Source organism: Ochotona curzoniae, unplaced genomic scaffold (genome assembly GCF_017591425.1).
Source record: "Ochotona curzoniae isolate NIBS_2020 unplaced genomic scaffold, NIBS_Ocur_1.0 contig_1274, whole genome shotgun sequence".
In the NCBI taxonomy this organism is placed as follows: domain Eukaryota; kingdom Metazoa; phylum Chordata; class Mammalia; order Lagomorpha; family Ochotonidae; genus Ochotona; species Ochotona curzoniae.
This window is the reverse complement of record NW_024465023.1, coordinates 8,543,945-8,558,787: the sequence shown is the minus strand read 5'-3', so window position 1 is coordinate 8,558,787 and position 14,843 is coordinate 8,543,945. Positions and strand designations below refer to the sequence as shown.

General features: G+C 49.6%; 1 protein-coding gene and 1 long non-coding RNA gene across 2 annotated transcripts in view; one reads left to right on the top strand and one right to left on the bottom strand.

Moving 5' to 3' along the window:
• Positions 1-1,827: 1,827 nt before the first annotated feature.
• On the bottom strand, positions 1,828-8,876 carry GATA1 (GATA binding protein 1). Its single transcript, XM_040998802.1, has 6 exons — positions 8,770-8,876; positions 5,148-5,386; positions 4,309-4,692; positions 4,054-4,199; positions 3,269-3,394; positions 1,828-2,353 (listed from the first exon to the last, which is right to left on the bottom strand). Exons 2-6 carry the CDS (start codon positions 5,365-5,367, stop codon positions 1,982-1,984), a joined length of 1,248 nt encoding a protein of 415 aa, XP_040854736.1. The 5' UTR covers positions 5,368-5,386; positions 8,770-8,876; the 3' UTR covers positions 1,828-1,981.
• Positions 8,877-9,081: 205 nt separating this feature from the next.
• The window catches only part of LOC121168569, a 29,681-nt gene continuing 23,919 nt past the window's right edge, over positions 9,082-14,843 (top strand). Inside the window, exon 1 of the long non-coding RNA XR_005885730.1 lies at positions 9,082-9,264. This is a non-coding gene — a long non-coding RNA (uncharacterized LOC121168569). The remainder of the gene's footprint in view (positions 9,265-14,843) is intronic.

The following is a 14,843-nucleotide window of genomic DNA, read 5'->3' as shown; positions in this document are numbered from 1 at the left end:
TAGAGGATTAGCTTGGTATGCTACCATGTCAGCCTCTAAATTTTTTCTTTTCTTTTCTTGTCTCTCTCTCTCTCTCTCTCTCTCTCTCTCTCTCTCTCTCTCAGGTTGAGGGGCAGAGACTTCTGTAACGAGAGCCAGGTTCGAGTTCAGAGCTAGGTTTATTATGAGTGAAAAGTGGTTTTTTTTATTATTATTATTTATTTTCATGTGGCTGGCACAGTGGTACAGCAGTCTAATCCTCCACCTGTGGCACTGGCATCCCATATGGGCACCAGTTCGTGTCCTAGCTGCTCCACTTCCCATCCAGCTCCCTTCTTATGGCCTGGGAAAACAGATGATGTCTCAAAGCCTTGGGACCCTGCACCCACATAGGAAACCTGGGAGAAGCTCCTGGCTCCTGACTTTGGACCTGTCCAGTTCTGGCCATTGTGCCTATTTGGGGAGTGAACCAGCAGATGAAAGATTCTCTCTGTCTCTAACTCTGACTTTCAAGTAAAAAGAAACACACATATACACACATTAAATAGACAAAGAGCTCAGTGATGTATGAGTGACACTTGCTGACATGGGATTGATGATCATCCCACCCTCATGAACTCCAATCCTCACGATTGTCAGTTGTCACTTTTGGATGAATAGAATGGGTATCATTGTATTTCCCTCGGAGTATTTTCCCTCAGGTGTTGATAAACTGCAGCTCCTTAGCTTGTCTCCTGGCCCACAGTGAGTCCTCTCAGGAAGTAGTACTGCTGGCTCTGGGGAGTGGCCAGCTTGGCCTCTTGCCACTAGCTGTGTGGCCTCAGGTGAGCCATTTTTCCTCTCTGCCTTAGGATGTGTCCAGCTTGGGGAATACACCTAGGTTAAGTGTTGGTTAGCCTGAAAGCAGATTTCACTGTAGAGCTGCCCCTCACCCTGAGGAGTGGGAGTGCTAGAAAGGGAGATGACACTGAGTAGGGCATCACCCCCAGAGAACATTTTGTCCTGCTTATCCTCTCTCTCTCAGTTTCCCACAGAGCTGAAGACCAGACCGAGCTGAGAGAGATAAGCGATAACTAGCAGGGAGACCCATGGAACAACTCCACACCCCAGCTCCAGTCTGGTGACCCTGTCCTTTCCTTACCTGAATGTGTCTTCTGTCCCTTGAAAGAGGGTCCTCAACTTACAGTGTCAAGAACCAGGCCCATTGGTACCACCACAGATGTTCACAGAGTTACTCACCCTGTCTGCCATTCAACTGTGACATGGCATGTGCCACCCAGTCTGAACACGCACGCATTACCTGCACAAGGGTAGCAAGTTGCTGAGAAGTACTGCTTTGATGTGACCCACCCTGGCATGCATTACCCTCACAGTCATGCTGTTACCCCTCCATGCACCCTAACACTCAGTTCTTGTTCAACTGAGTGCTTTGTTTCCCAAAATATTTAGCCCAGCGCATATGGTGTCATATTGTCTGCAAGATCACCCAGAGTCACGCAAAGTCACATGAATATAACCACACAAGCTTCCTCTTCACACCCCACCCCCCAGCCTCTGGCCCACATACTTCCGCATACTCTCATCCGGTCACTTGGCATGACACTTGCCATTCCCCTAAGCCATTTCTCAGTGGGACTTATGGAACCACTCAGACACTACTTCGTAGTTCCAGGTAATCTGTTACAATGGCATGTCATTCCCTCATTAAGGAAGTATCACACACATTCTCTCACCCAGGTTCACAGAAGCATACATTGCCATCACATTCTGACGTCAGAGAACACAGACACTGCTACATATCCTGCCTGACACTGCTATTTATTCAGACACACACACAGACACACCCTCTAATTTTAAGACTTCAGTCATTTTATTTTACAAAAGCTTTGGTGGTCCAGACCAAGGAGTGTCAGGCCCAGAGGGCTGAGTTGTACAAATTGACAGATTTCTGGCTGTAAGAGGAGGGCCCCACCTCTAGCCCTGGAGGCCATACTCCATGCCATCACGAGCTGAGTGGAGCCACCACAGTAGTGCTGGTGGTAGGAGGCATGGGCCCCGTGGGGAAGGAGCCTGAGGGCGATCCCAGCAGCGGTCCGGGGAAAGGCATAAGGTGGCTAACAGGCCCTGACAGTACCACGGGACCTAGGCCTTGGTAGAGATGGGCGGTACCTGGAGGGCCCAGTGCTAAGCCGGAAGCTGCCTCTCCACAATTTCCACTACTGCTGCCCCCAGCCACCACCATGAAGCCACCAGCTGGTCCTTCAGCTGCTCCTGCACCTCCCAGACTGGATCCCCGCTTCTTTTTCCCTTTTCCAGATGCCTTGCGGTTCCGGGTTTGGATTCCATCTTTTCGCATGGTCAGTGGTCGGTTCACCTGCCAAAAGAGGTCATGGGTGTTTCCCAGCTCTAGTTCTCTGCCTGTCTACATCTGGACCAGGGACCCACCCCTCTCCTTTTCTGTAGGAATAGGGAATTCAGAATCGAAAACAAGAAAAAAAAAAAAAAGAATAGGGAATTCATTGGTTCAGAGACTAGGGGTGGCCCCATGGGGATGGCAGAGATGCCATTCTAAGAAATCTTTGGTAAATCCTTGTAAACCTTTCAAGGCTGATAATCACTGCCCAAGGTCTGGGGCAGGAGAGTGGCAGTTAGACTGGAGGTGGGGCAAAGGGAAGAAAGAAGGAGATGGGATGAGGAAAGGAAAGAGGGAGTAGTAAAAACAAGAGGAAAGGGCCCGGCACGATAGCGTAGTGGCTAAAGTCCTTGCCTTGCACACACCGGGATCCCACATGGGCGCCGGTTCTAATCCCGGCAGCCCCACTTCCCATCCAGCTCCCTGACTGAGGCTTGGGAAAGCAACTGAGGACGGCCCAAAGCCTTGGGACCCTGCACCTGCGTGGGAGACCAGGAAGAGGCTCCTGGCTTCGGATTGGCTCAGCTCCAGCCGTTGCGGCTGCTTGGGGAGTGAATCATCAGACAGAAGATCTTCCTCTCTGTCTCTCCTCTTCTCTGTATATCTGACTTTCCAATAAAAATAAATCTTTAAAAAAAAAAAAGAAATGAGAGGAAGGAGGTAAAGGGAGGAAGAATAATAGAGAAGGGAGGAGTAGAATAGGGGAAAGAGGAAGGAAAAAGGCAAGCAAGAAAAAAAGGTGAACCAGAAGGGGAAGGAAGAGAAAGAAAGGGGGAAGAAAGGGGGAAGAGGAGGATGGGGTGAAGCAGCAGCTGAGTAGGGAGGGAGAGCATGACATGGGCTGCAGGAGCTTGGCTCTGGGGGACAAGGCAACACCTGGTGTAGCTTGTAGTAGAGGCCGCAGGCATTGCACACAGGGTCTCCGCTGGCATTTCTTCGCCACAGTGTTGTGGTGGTTGTCTGGCAGTTGGTACACTGAGTACCTGCTCGTTTGCTGACAATCTAAGAGAAGAGAGGCTGTGAGATCAGTACCCAGGGAGGTAGAAATGGGGTGTGGGACTTAGAGGGCGTGTCAGAGGGCCCAAGGGGTAAGGACTGGATTGAAGTTGAGGGTTCCTATATAAGGTGAGACAGCTTTGTTTTATGTTGTGACGGGGCTACACTTCGGCCACTTCTCAGAATCACTTGGGGAGTTAAAAAAAAATCTTGACGCCCAGGCAGCCCTCTGATCCAAATAAGTTAGCAGGTCTTGGGGGAGGGAGCCAGACTCTGGTGTGTTTGAAATATCCCTAGGTGATTTGAGCATGAAGCCAGGCATGAAAACACCACTGTGCAGGGTAATGATAAAGGTTCCTGTGAAGCTTGAGGGCAAGGGTTTGTGTTTGATGTCTCTAAAGGTAGGCTGGGGATAGAGTTCCTCTATAGGAAAAAAAAAATCCCTACTCGTACCTGGAAAAGGATCAGAGGTTTCTATAAAGGATGAGGACAAGAGTCCCCATGTGGTTAGGACAGAGCCTCCTATGCAGGGTAGAGGCAGTAGTTTCCTTCAAGCATGAAGACAGGGGTTCCCAAAACATAGCAGGGATTTGGGTTTCTGCATAGGAGAATGTTGCTCTGAGGATGTTGCTCTGGGATAAAGTGAAGTGGATCTGGGGTCTTACCAGGCGCTTCTTGGGCCGGATGAGGGGCCTGTTCTGCCCATTCATCTTATGGTAGAGGCCACAGGCATTGCACAGGTAGTGGCCTGTCCTATCCCTCCGCCACAGTGGGGTAGCTGTTGCTCCGCAGTTCACACATTCCCTGGCCTCTGGTAGGAGTGAATAGAGGGGAGGGGGAAAGAAGCCAGGCTCAGCTCAAGTTTGCTTAGCCACCCCCTTCCACCTCAACCTCCCCTGTCCCTTTTCTGAGACCCTCACCACAGGGAGGCAGGGGCAGCGTTCCACGAAGCTTGGGTGAAGAATAGGCTGCTGAATTGAGAGGGCTCCCAGTTGGAGAAAAGAAGGTAGTTGAAAAGTCAGGGCCCCCATATGCATTGCTGGTGACAGGGACGGGGAGAGATGAAGGCAGTGCAGGCCCCAGGGTCAGGAGATCTGGACTCAGCCGCTCTGTCTTCAGGGTCTCCAGAAAGCTGGTGCTACCTTTCCCATCTGGATCTTCTGGGGCCTGGGGAGGGGAGTCCTCGCGGGTGGGGCACACAGTTGAAGCAGGATAGAGCCCTGGCTTGCCATAGGCCCAGCCAGCATATGGTGAGCCCCCTGGGATCCCCTCCATACAGTTGAGCAGTGGATACACCTGAAAGACTGCCAGAGGCCAAGGAGGGGAAAGAAAGAAGAAAAACAAGCATCAGTCTGTGGTCAACTCACTTTCAAGGTGCAGTGTCATGCAACAGCCCCAACATGGTAGCCCAGTTTCCAACTATTCTACAGGTCATTACAAGAGCTGCTGGCCGTTGGGGGAATTCCTGTATCTTGGGCCCCACTGGTCAGTAACCTCCAAGCACATCATAATGGACTTCGAAGGTGACTGTTGGGATTTGGAATACCACAATTCTGGACCAGTAGGGCAACCACGGTATACCTCTCCTATTGCTTCTCGGTGTGGCAGGTTGAGAAGCTTCGGAATTCCCAAGTCTGGACTAGGGACATATGCTCATGAGAAGCTTATAGCCATCTCTATAGTGTCCTCCAAGTGGGAGTCTAGCTACAGGTGTCCATGGCAACTCTAGCAGGTATCCAGCTGAAGCCAGGGGTGTTACCTGGGGAGTGTCGGTAGGCTTCGGCATCCCTGTAGTAAGCCAGTGCAGCGGCTGCAGCAGTGGCTGTGCTTGGGCTGGAGGAGGAGGCTGCTGCATCCAAGCTGTCCGGCCCAGAGGTAAAGAAGGTGCCTGACTCTGGTGTTGAGGACACTAAAGCAGGATCTACAAACTGGGGCAGAGGCTCTGAAGTTCCCAGGGCTCCCAGGCCGGGGAACTCCATGGGGCCTCTGGGCTTGTCCCTGTGAGGACAGAAAAAAGTGTCTGACACAAGAATCCTCCTGCAACACCTTCTTTATTTCTCTCTGTGCTTCCTGTTACCTTCCCTCTCCTCCCTTCCTAGTCTAGTGTCTCACTACATCCTCACACTTCCTAATTCCCCACTTTACTTTTTTGTGCATGTGACCATTTGTCTTTCCTCTTTCCTCCCTCCACCTCTACTCTCCTCTGCTTCCTTTCTTCTCGTTCTTTTCCTTCCTCTTAACCACCTTCTTTCTCCTCTTCTTCCTTTCCATTTCTCCCATGCTCTTCTCCCTCTTCCTTTACCTACTTTCCCATCAGCTTTTCTCCTTGCCCTTTTCCTCTCCCTCCTTAACCCTTTCCCTGTCCCCTTCTTTCACCTTCTTTTCCATGTACCTCAGCATCCTCCTTCCCATCTCTCCATCTGCTCTACTTCTCCCACCCCACTTTATTCCCTTCTCTTCCCCTCCTGTTTCTTCACCCGTCTTTCCCCTGCGTTTTTGCTCATGCCTTCCTCCCTTTCCTCATCTTCTCTTCTCCACTTCCTCTTTGTATTTTTCCCTGCCCCCAATCTTCTCCCCTTCCAAAGCCTTCATGAGGGTCAGGTGGGGTACAAAATGAGCATCCCTTGAACCCTTTGACTACCCCCAGGACCTGGGGCTCACCGTCTTGTGCTCCCTCACTTCACCCCTATCTGTTGCATCTCGCCCTCTGGCTTTCTCAGAAACCCCATGGTTTCCGACTTGACTCCCCTCACCCCCACCTCCGTTGGGCCTGCAGACAGAGGGCCCCTCAGTTCCTCCCTGCTGGGGGGGTGTCAATAGCCCCCCTACTGCTTATCTCTTCTATCCCCGCCCAACTTTTGAAATCACCCCAAGGCCACTGGCTTCCTCTGAAGAGGATGACAGGTGGAAGTGTGGCCATGATTCTGCTTTCAGGCACCTGCCAGCTTATCTGTCCGCCTCAGTTTCCCTGTCTGCTATATCACAGGGAGTGATACTGACAGTCCCATGAAGTGGTTCTTTGCTTCTGAATTACCTCTGGGTCACCACCTCTCTATCTCTCTTTCTCCTTGGGTTTCCTTTTCTCCCCCGGCTTGGTTCCTCCCGAAGTCTGACTGTATTTCTCCTTTATGTTTCCATGCTTCTGTGCTGTATGTTGCCCTCTCTTTTCCTTACGGTTTTGAGAATGTCAAATGCATCCCTTTCCTTTTTCTGGCCCTGTCTTGCTGATGGTCTCCCTGTATTTCTCTGTCTTCTTTCCCTTTATCTCTCTGTTACTCGTGTTTTTCCCTATCTACTCATCTTTCTGAATAACTGCCTCTTTCCACCTTTGTGTGTTTCTGCCTGCTGTCTTTTCCCCGTTTTCTTCCTTCTTATTTCTGTGCCTATCTTACTATTCACATGTCTCTAACCTCATTCTGCTGCACATATCCTTGAAAGAGGAGTTGGGATACCTGGCCCTTGCCAAGACTGTGGTCTCCCTGTCTGCTCAGTGGAATGACATAGGTGGAGCAAGCCCCCCCGCCCATGACCTTGGTTGGTGTAGACAGCCTGAGGATTGGGCCCAGGGTTCCCATTGACTGTTCCTCAAAACAATGTGTGCTCTCCCATCCTAGTTGCCATCTAGTTCACCTTTGTCTTTGATTCTCTGCTATTCTCTGACTCTGCATGGTGGTACCTGTTACATGCATGGCCCTCTCCCTCCTCTACTCCTGAGTTTTATGTTCTGCTGCCTACTGTCTCTTTTGTTCTTATTTTTCTTTGTGCTCTCTCTGTTTCTTGTCTTCTTTTATGTCTCTTGATGCTTTTCTGTTTCTCTTACTCTCATCTCTATTTCTCCTTTCTTGTCTTACTGGGCAACTCTTGCTTTCTGTTACTATTCCCTTATCCTTTAAGTGTCATCTTGCCATTCACAATCTCCCTACACTTGTACTACCTCCTCCCCTGTGCCCCCCTCCTTGGTGGGTGCAGAGTTACCCACCCCTCCCATGGCAGGGGCCCAGTTCCCCCCCCCATCTAGTTATCACCCTCTGGACAGAGATAAAGTTTATCTCAAGGCTGAGGGATAGGAAAGTCCTTATCAGCTGCTCCACTAGAGTAAGTGCTACCCCAACTGCAACAGGCAGCAGCCGGCACCCTCAACTCTCCCAGCCCCTTACCCCAGGTAACACTCCTGTCCTGGCCCTCAAGGGAGGGTCTCGGGGCTGATGGAACAGAGAGGTAGGGTCTGGGGAGCGATATGCAACTTAGAAGTTTAGAGGTAGAGTTTGAGGGTCTCGTGGAGTTAAGGGCAGAGAAGCTTGGGGCACAGTCATGGAGTGTAGGGGAAGTAAATAGGGGGCTAGAGGAACTTGGAAGTTCAGAAACATTTGGGGTTCAGAAGAGGTTAGAAAAATAGAGATGAAGTTGAGGATTAAGAGGTGAAGTTAGAGATACAGAAGTTAGATATATGATTTGGTGATCAGAGAGCAAATCTAAGGTACACAGAAAAGTAGGGGAGCCTAGAGGTTTTTATTGGAGCAGAAAGTGGTATGGTATGGAGTCAAAGATGCGTTTGGGCAGTTTGAAACATGACCAATAGTTAGAGATGGGTTATGGAAATACAAGAAGAGTTTGAGAAACCATTATAGAACCTGGGTGGAAGAATATTTGGGGCTAGAGGGTTTCGGGGGTGAGGTGGTGGACGGAGATAGGGTTTTAGGGCTGAAGTTTGGGGAGGCAGCTATGAGGGTTCTACCAGAGCACATTTTGGGGATGTAGATTTGCTGTTTGGAGCATTGAAGACATTTTAGCAGGTACGTAGGGGGTTGGGAGAATGAGGGAGAAGAGAGAGAACAGCTATTGTATTTGAAAGGCAAAAGTTGAGGGTTAAAGGCAGGTTGGGAGAACCAGAGGTGGCTTGGGCAAAGATGAGGGTATTGTGGCACAGATAAGGGATGTAGGAGCAGAAATAGCCTTAAAAACTTCAAAAGTGAGATTTTGGGAAAAGCTCTGGAGGACAGAGGCAAGTTTAGGTAAATGGAAGTCAGATTCGGAGCAGAGATAGGATTTGGTGGACAAAGGCGTAATTGGAGATGGGGACACAGAATTGGCCTCCAGAGGAGTCTGGTCTGACTGGTAGGAGAAGCACAGTTGAGGGATCCGGGAACCAATTTCTTAGAGAGGATGGGAATCAGGGCAGGAGAAGCGGGCTTTGGAGGGAAAGATATGAGGTGGAGATGAGGGTGGGAGACAGTGGAGGAGGGTCTGAGGAGCTGTGAAGGACTTTCAGGGATGGCTGGCACTTGGGGGACTAGCGGTAGGTTGGGGGAGTAGCCATGAGGTTGGGGGGAGCAGGCCGGGGTACGCCTTGCTGGGGGGCTGTTTGGGGGGCTGAGACTGACCTGGGCTGTTCGCTGCAGAGGATTCAGCCGCCTTGGGGATGTGCTGAGCTCAGTGTGATCCCAAAGGCTGTCCTGGCTGGCCTTGGCCTTTGAGGCTCCCTTCCTCCCTCCCTCTCTCCCTCCCTCCCTCCCTCCCTCCCTTCTCCTTCCCTCCCTCCCCTCTCCCTCCTCCCCAGGGAGTGGCTAATGCCCTAGTGGGTGGGGCAGTTCAGAGGAGGGGGAGTGCCCCCTGTATGTGGGGCACTTCTTGGGCACTGGGGGCCCTCCTCCTCCCTACCTGGCCACCCATGGATCCTTAGAATTTGCTGGACTTGGGTTCCCGTGGACTTCAGTGTCCAGCAAGGCAATGAAAATAGCAGATATGGTTTCATGCTTGCATAGGCTTTTCAGTGAGTAAAGCTCATACTGTGTGTTGCGCAGCATTGGGCTGGGCCCTCACATATGAGTCCTCCTGGTTGAATGGAGAGGAAGGATACAACTGCACCCATTTTGCAGGTAAGCAGATGAGGCTCACACAGGTGTGGCAGGATTTCGACCAGAGGCTATGCGATACCTTACTTAATGAGCCAGACCTAGCCTAAGGACCAGGGCCAGCAGGAGGCAGGGGCATACTTGCTCAGTGCCCCACTGGGGCTTGCGCCAGCTCTGGCCTGCCCTGGGGCAGCAGATAAGTCTTATCAGATGGTGGCGACTGTGGCTGTTGGCGCCACAGTAACAGGCTGTCTTGGGGGTGGGGGGCAGGGTGCAAGGAGGGGGGCCACCCAGGGACAGTGACAGTGGCCTCAGCTTCTTGCCCGCCATGCTACATTGGAGGCGGGAAATTAAAGTCAATGGTGGCACTGGTTCCTCTATATCCTTGAAGAGTAGGTAAGGGTGGGGAAGAGCAGGGCATAGAGACTGAGAGGCAGAGAGACAGACAGGAATAGAGAGAAGTGGAGAGGGGTGGAAATTGGGAGACCACAGGGTGACAGAGGGGAAAATGGAGAGGCAGAAGGAGGCAGAAGGCATAGGGGAAAAAAATGCAAAGGCAAAAAGAGGAGGAGGGGCAAAAAATGCGAGAAGACACAGGTAGAGGGACTGAGAAGGGAAACAGAGGTGATGTTATAGAGGGACAGAGGCAGGGAGATTAGAGACAGTCTGAGGAAGCCTGTGAGACCCCAGCAGGCAGACTGGGGTAAGCCTGGGGAAATGCTAGATGGGGGGTGAGAGCGAAGGAGAGGGATGCCAACTGATGTGGATCTGCATGACTTGGGGTCCTGCCCTTAGCCCCCAGTGGGTCAATGCATTTCTACCCCATTCTTTCTTCCTGCCCTGCCTCCGCTAAGTGTCAACAACAAAAACTGGCATCTCATCTCCACCTGTGCCTCATCTGTTCTGAGCACTTTTGCCCTATAAAATCACCCCCCGCCCCACACACACAGGATAGCTATCCAACTTGGGTGTCATGCAGCAGGGAGTAAGACTCCCCAATTCACGGTCACAGCATCCTGAAGCATAGGAAGCTGCACTGAGAGGGCAAGGACAGAGCTTTGAGTCAGTGGGATCTGGCCGCTCACTCGCTAGCCCTGTCAGATAACATTCATCCATCTCATGTAATGTACCTTGCTGAGCTTCAGTGTTCTTGCCGGCAAAATGGGAGTTTTGGGGAGGAGAGAGAGTGAGGCCACAACTTCCCACTTACTGAGCTCTTGCTCTGTGCCACGCCTCATGCTGAGCATTCAGCAGCAAGAAGCTGAACGAACTAAGGAAGGCAAAAACATTGTGACTTAAGTGGCCATGGTTTCAGGCAAGGATGTGGAGCCAGCCTGCCCTAGTTCATAGACCACCCTAGGCCCAGCTGGTTGGGGAAACTTAGAGTGAGTTCTTCTCCCCTTTGGGCCTCAGTTTCTCATCCATAAAATGGGGTCATAATGGTGACTATTCTGGGAGGCTGATTGGGCAGGCCGAATGAATTTTAGTCCCATAGTAGGGGATTGTAACTCATTTGTATCTGAAATTTCAATAAATGTTAAGTATTGTTAATTGTTTACTACCTACTGTGTATAATAGGTAGCATTTGGTCCTTTCTTTTTTTTTTTAAAGATTTATTTTTATTATTTTTTCATTGGAAAGGCGGATATACAGAGAGGAGAGACAGAGAGGAAGATCTTCCGTCCGATGATTCACTCCCCAAGTGAGCGCAACGGGCCGATACTATGCCGATCCGAAGCCAGGAGCCTCCTCCGGGTCTCCCACGCGGGTGCAGGTTCCCAAAGCCTTGGGCCGTCCTCGACTGCTTTCCCGGGCCACAGGCAGGGAGCTGGAAGGGAAGCGGGGCTGCCGGGATTAGAACCGGCGCCCATATGGGATCCCGGGCGTGCAAGGCGAGGACCTTAACCGCTTGCGCCACCGCGCCGGGCCCCATTTGGTCCTTTCTAACTTACGCCACTACTAGTTGCAGCACTAATGCTTATATGATTAACCTCAATGGCAACACTAGCATTAATGTTAATATTGATACTAATTTTAATATTATTTAGTACTAATCACAGTCTAACACTAATATAATTTAATGCTAATTCTAAAACTGTTTAATTTTTTCCCAAAAGGTTTATGTATTTATTTATTTGAAAGGCAGATTTGGGGGGCCCAGAGTGGTAGCCTAGGGGCTAAAGTCCTCACCTTGCACGTGCCAGGATCCCATAAGGATGCTGGTTCTAATTCAAGCAGCCCTGCTTCCCATCTATCTCCCTGCTTGTGGCCTGAGAAAGCTGTCAAGAACAGCCCAAAGCCTTGGGACCCTGCACCTGCATGGGAGACCTGGAAGAAGTTCCTGGCTCCTGGCTTCAGATTGGCTCAGCTCCGGGTATTGTGTCTACTTAGGGAGTGAAACAAAGGATGGAAGATCTTTCTCTCTGTCTCTCCTTCTCTCTGGATATCTGACTTTCCAATCAAAATAAAACAAATCCTTTTTTTTTTTTAAAGGCAGATTTTATATAGAGAGAAGGAGAGGTAGAGAGAGATCTTTCATTTGTTGGTTCACTTCCCAAATGTTTGAAATGGCCAGAGCTCAGCTGATCTGAAGCTGGAAGCCAAGGGATTCTTCTAGGTCTCCCACATTGGTACAGCGTCCCAATGGCTTGAGCCATCCTCCACTGCTTTGCCAGGCCCCAGGCAGCGTGCTGGATCCAAAGTGGAGCAGCCGGAACATGAACTGGTACTGATATGGAATGCTAATGCCAAAGTGAAGTTTTTAGCCTTTTGAACCACTCATTATACCAGCCCCAGTTTACTGTAATTCTAACAGCAATAATACTAATGTTTTTTAATAACTTATTTTATTTGAAAGGCAGAGTTGGGGTTGGGGTGGGAGACAATGGGACATCTTTTAACTAGTGGCTCACTCCCCAAATGACTGCAACAGCTGAGGCTGGACCAAGTTGAAGACAGGAGCATGGAACTCCATCTGGATCTCTTCCGTGGGTGCCAGGGGCTATGAATTTGGGTTATTTTCTACTATTTTCCCAGGTGCATTAGCAGGGAGCTGGATTATAAGTGGGGCAGCCAGGACTTAAATCAGCAGCTATATGGGATGCCATCGATACAGGTTAATCCACTATACCACAGTGCTGGTCTCCATCAATACAAGATTTGATACTAAAACTCACACTAGTATTAATAGAGTAATAGCAGATGCAGGGTTTGCCAATTGACCCCAGGCACTGAGCTAAGTTGTCTCCATTCATAATTGTATCCCATTCTTACCAGGTCCTTGTGGCAGAACTGTATATAACTGCCCCCATCTTCCAGACCAAGAGTAGATGTCAAAATAAATAAAGTGAAGATATTGGCCCAATTCCCTAGGTTGTTGTTTCAGTTCTCACCCTGGTTTGCTGTATGGTTCCCAGGTAAAACCACCTTCTGAGCTTCAGTTGCTTCATCTGAAAAATGGGTGAAGTCATAGCTCTGCCCTCTGCCCCCTGAATGTAACCATTTAGCACAGCGCCTGCCTGGCACACCATAAATGGTGTGTTCTGTAAATGGTAACCCTCATCATGGTATTATCAGAAATAGCAGTTGCAATGTTGGGGGCAAGGTAGGAAAAATCTGTCCTCAAAGGGAAGGCTTGGCTTGAGGCATGTCTAAGATGAATGTTTGGCCACTGGACTCACACCCATTTCTTCATTTCTGATGGGGAACAAGGGACTTCAGGAAGGGAGTAAAGGGTAGAGAGTGGGGTGCCTTAGGGCCCTGCCTCCATCAAGAGCTGGAAACTCGGAAGCTCTGGGCCCAGGCTTCAACCTGTTCCCTCCCCCATGCCCGCAGAGGGGGTGCCGGCCCAGGAGTCTGTGGCAACATTCAGCCAGCAGGGAGGCAACTGGGAGTGGGCAGATAAGAGAATCAGCGGGGGCCAGGCCAGGCCTGGGGTAGACAGGGGCGGGAGCAGGGTGGGGTGTCCAGACCGCCTCTCCTCTCTGTTCGCCCTCAATTTGAGCTTCAGCTCCAATGTTGGTTCTTCCCATGCGCTCTCCCTCTGTACTAAACCTGCTGGATCCCACCCATAGTGTTAGGACCGTCTCTGCCTCTTAGGGACTGTGGAGGTCACGGGGTGGGACAGTTCCTCACTCATCTTAGTGAGAGAAGCATCAACCAAAGCCTGGCTAGAGTCAAATGTTTGCTCTCAGAACCCAACTCTTGGTGGTTTTCTTTTTTCTTGCAGAAAACACAAAGGATGCTATAATAGTTTGTGTTTATTTTTGTGGAATGTTAGTTTTTGCCTTATTTACTTTGCACCAATTCCATTTTCCTTCCTTCCTTCTCATATCTGCTCTTTGTTCATCTACCTCATGAATATTTTTACTCATTTAGTTGATACATATATGCCCTTAAACACTAGATGATCCTGGAGGGGTTTTTTTTAATTTGTTTTTGAACTTTATAGAAATGGAGTCATACAATATCTGCTGCCTTGGCTTCTCATACTGTCTGTGACATTCTAGGTTGTGTCTATTCCTAGTTCATATTTGCATTTCTTTTTCTTGAGATATAATTCACATAACACAAAATTCATGCCTTTAAAAGGTAAAGTCCAGGATTTTGCACCTATCCTGTGTTTGCTTCTGGAACAGTTTGATTATCAACCCCCTAAAGAAACCCTGTATTCGGGCCTGGTACAATGGCTCAATGGCTAAATCCTCCTCCTTCAAATGATAATGGTGGGATCCCATATAGGTGTCAGTTTGTGTCCTGGATGCCCCTCTTCCCATCCAGCTCCCTGCTTGTGGCCTGGGAAGGCAGTCGAAGACGGCCCAAAGCCTTGGGACCCTGCACCTGTGTGGGAGACCTGGAAGAAGCTCCTGGCTCCTGGCTTTGGATCAGCTCACCTCTGGCCTTTGCTGCCATTTGAGGAGTGAACCAGCAGTTGGAAGATCTTTTTCCTCTCTGTAAATCTGCTTTCCCGATTAAAAAAAAATTTAATATAAATAAATAATGTTTTAAAGTAATATAATATGTAAGTATTATATTTATATGATTCTATCTCTATCCATATCTATATATATATCCCCCCGACACTGGAGAGAAAGAGAGAGGCAGATAGACAGCCAAGTGTGTTCCTAACTGCTGATTTATTTCTCAAATGGTCACAATAGCTGGGACCAGGAAGGGTTTAAGCTAGGAGCCGAGAGCTTGGTTCAGGTCTCCCACATGGGTGGCAAGAACTTAATCACTTGATTACTGCTACAACCTGAAGTCTGCATTAGCAGGAAACTGGAGCCAGGGACCAAGTATCAAACCCAGGTACTCCAATGCAAATTACTAAATTAATATCTAAACTGCTAAGCTAAATGCCATCCCCTTTCCACAAACTGTAAAGTGCCCTTCATATATATCTATCTTAAAATGCCAGTACTACACACTCTTGATTCCTGTAGCTATGTAGTTTTTCAATTGAGAAATATGAGTCCTCCAGCTCTGTTTTTGGCTTTCTTGACTGTTAGCTATTTTTGGCTGCTAGTACTTCCATGTGGATTTTTGGATGAGCTTGTCAGCTGCTACGAAAAAGCAAGCTGGGACTTGGCTAGGACTGCATGGAA

What these genes read in the sequence shown, in the direction of transcription:
- GATA1 (XM_040998802.1), bottom strand. Translation starts at nt 5,367, where the DNA reads ATGGAGTTCCCCGGCCTGGGAGCCCTGGGAACTTCAGAGCCTCTGCCC. An exon ending in AGCCTACCGACACTCCCCAG is followed by an intron (nt 4,693 to 5,147) that starts GTAACACCCCTG and finishes GGCCTCTGGCAG; the next exon opens with TCTTTCAGGTGTATCCACTG. An exon ending in GCTGCCCCTGCCTCCCTGTG is followed by an intron (nt 4,200 to 4,308) that starts GTGAGGGTCTCA and finishes CACTCCTACCAG; the next exon opens with AGGCCAGGGAATGTGTGAAC.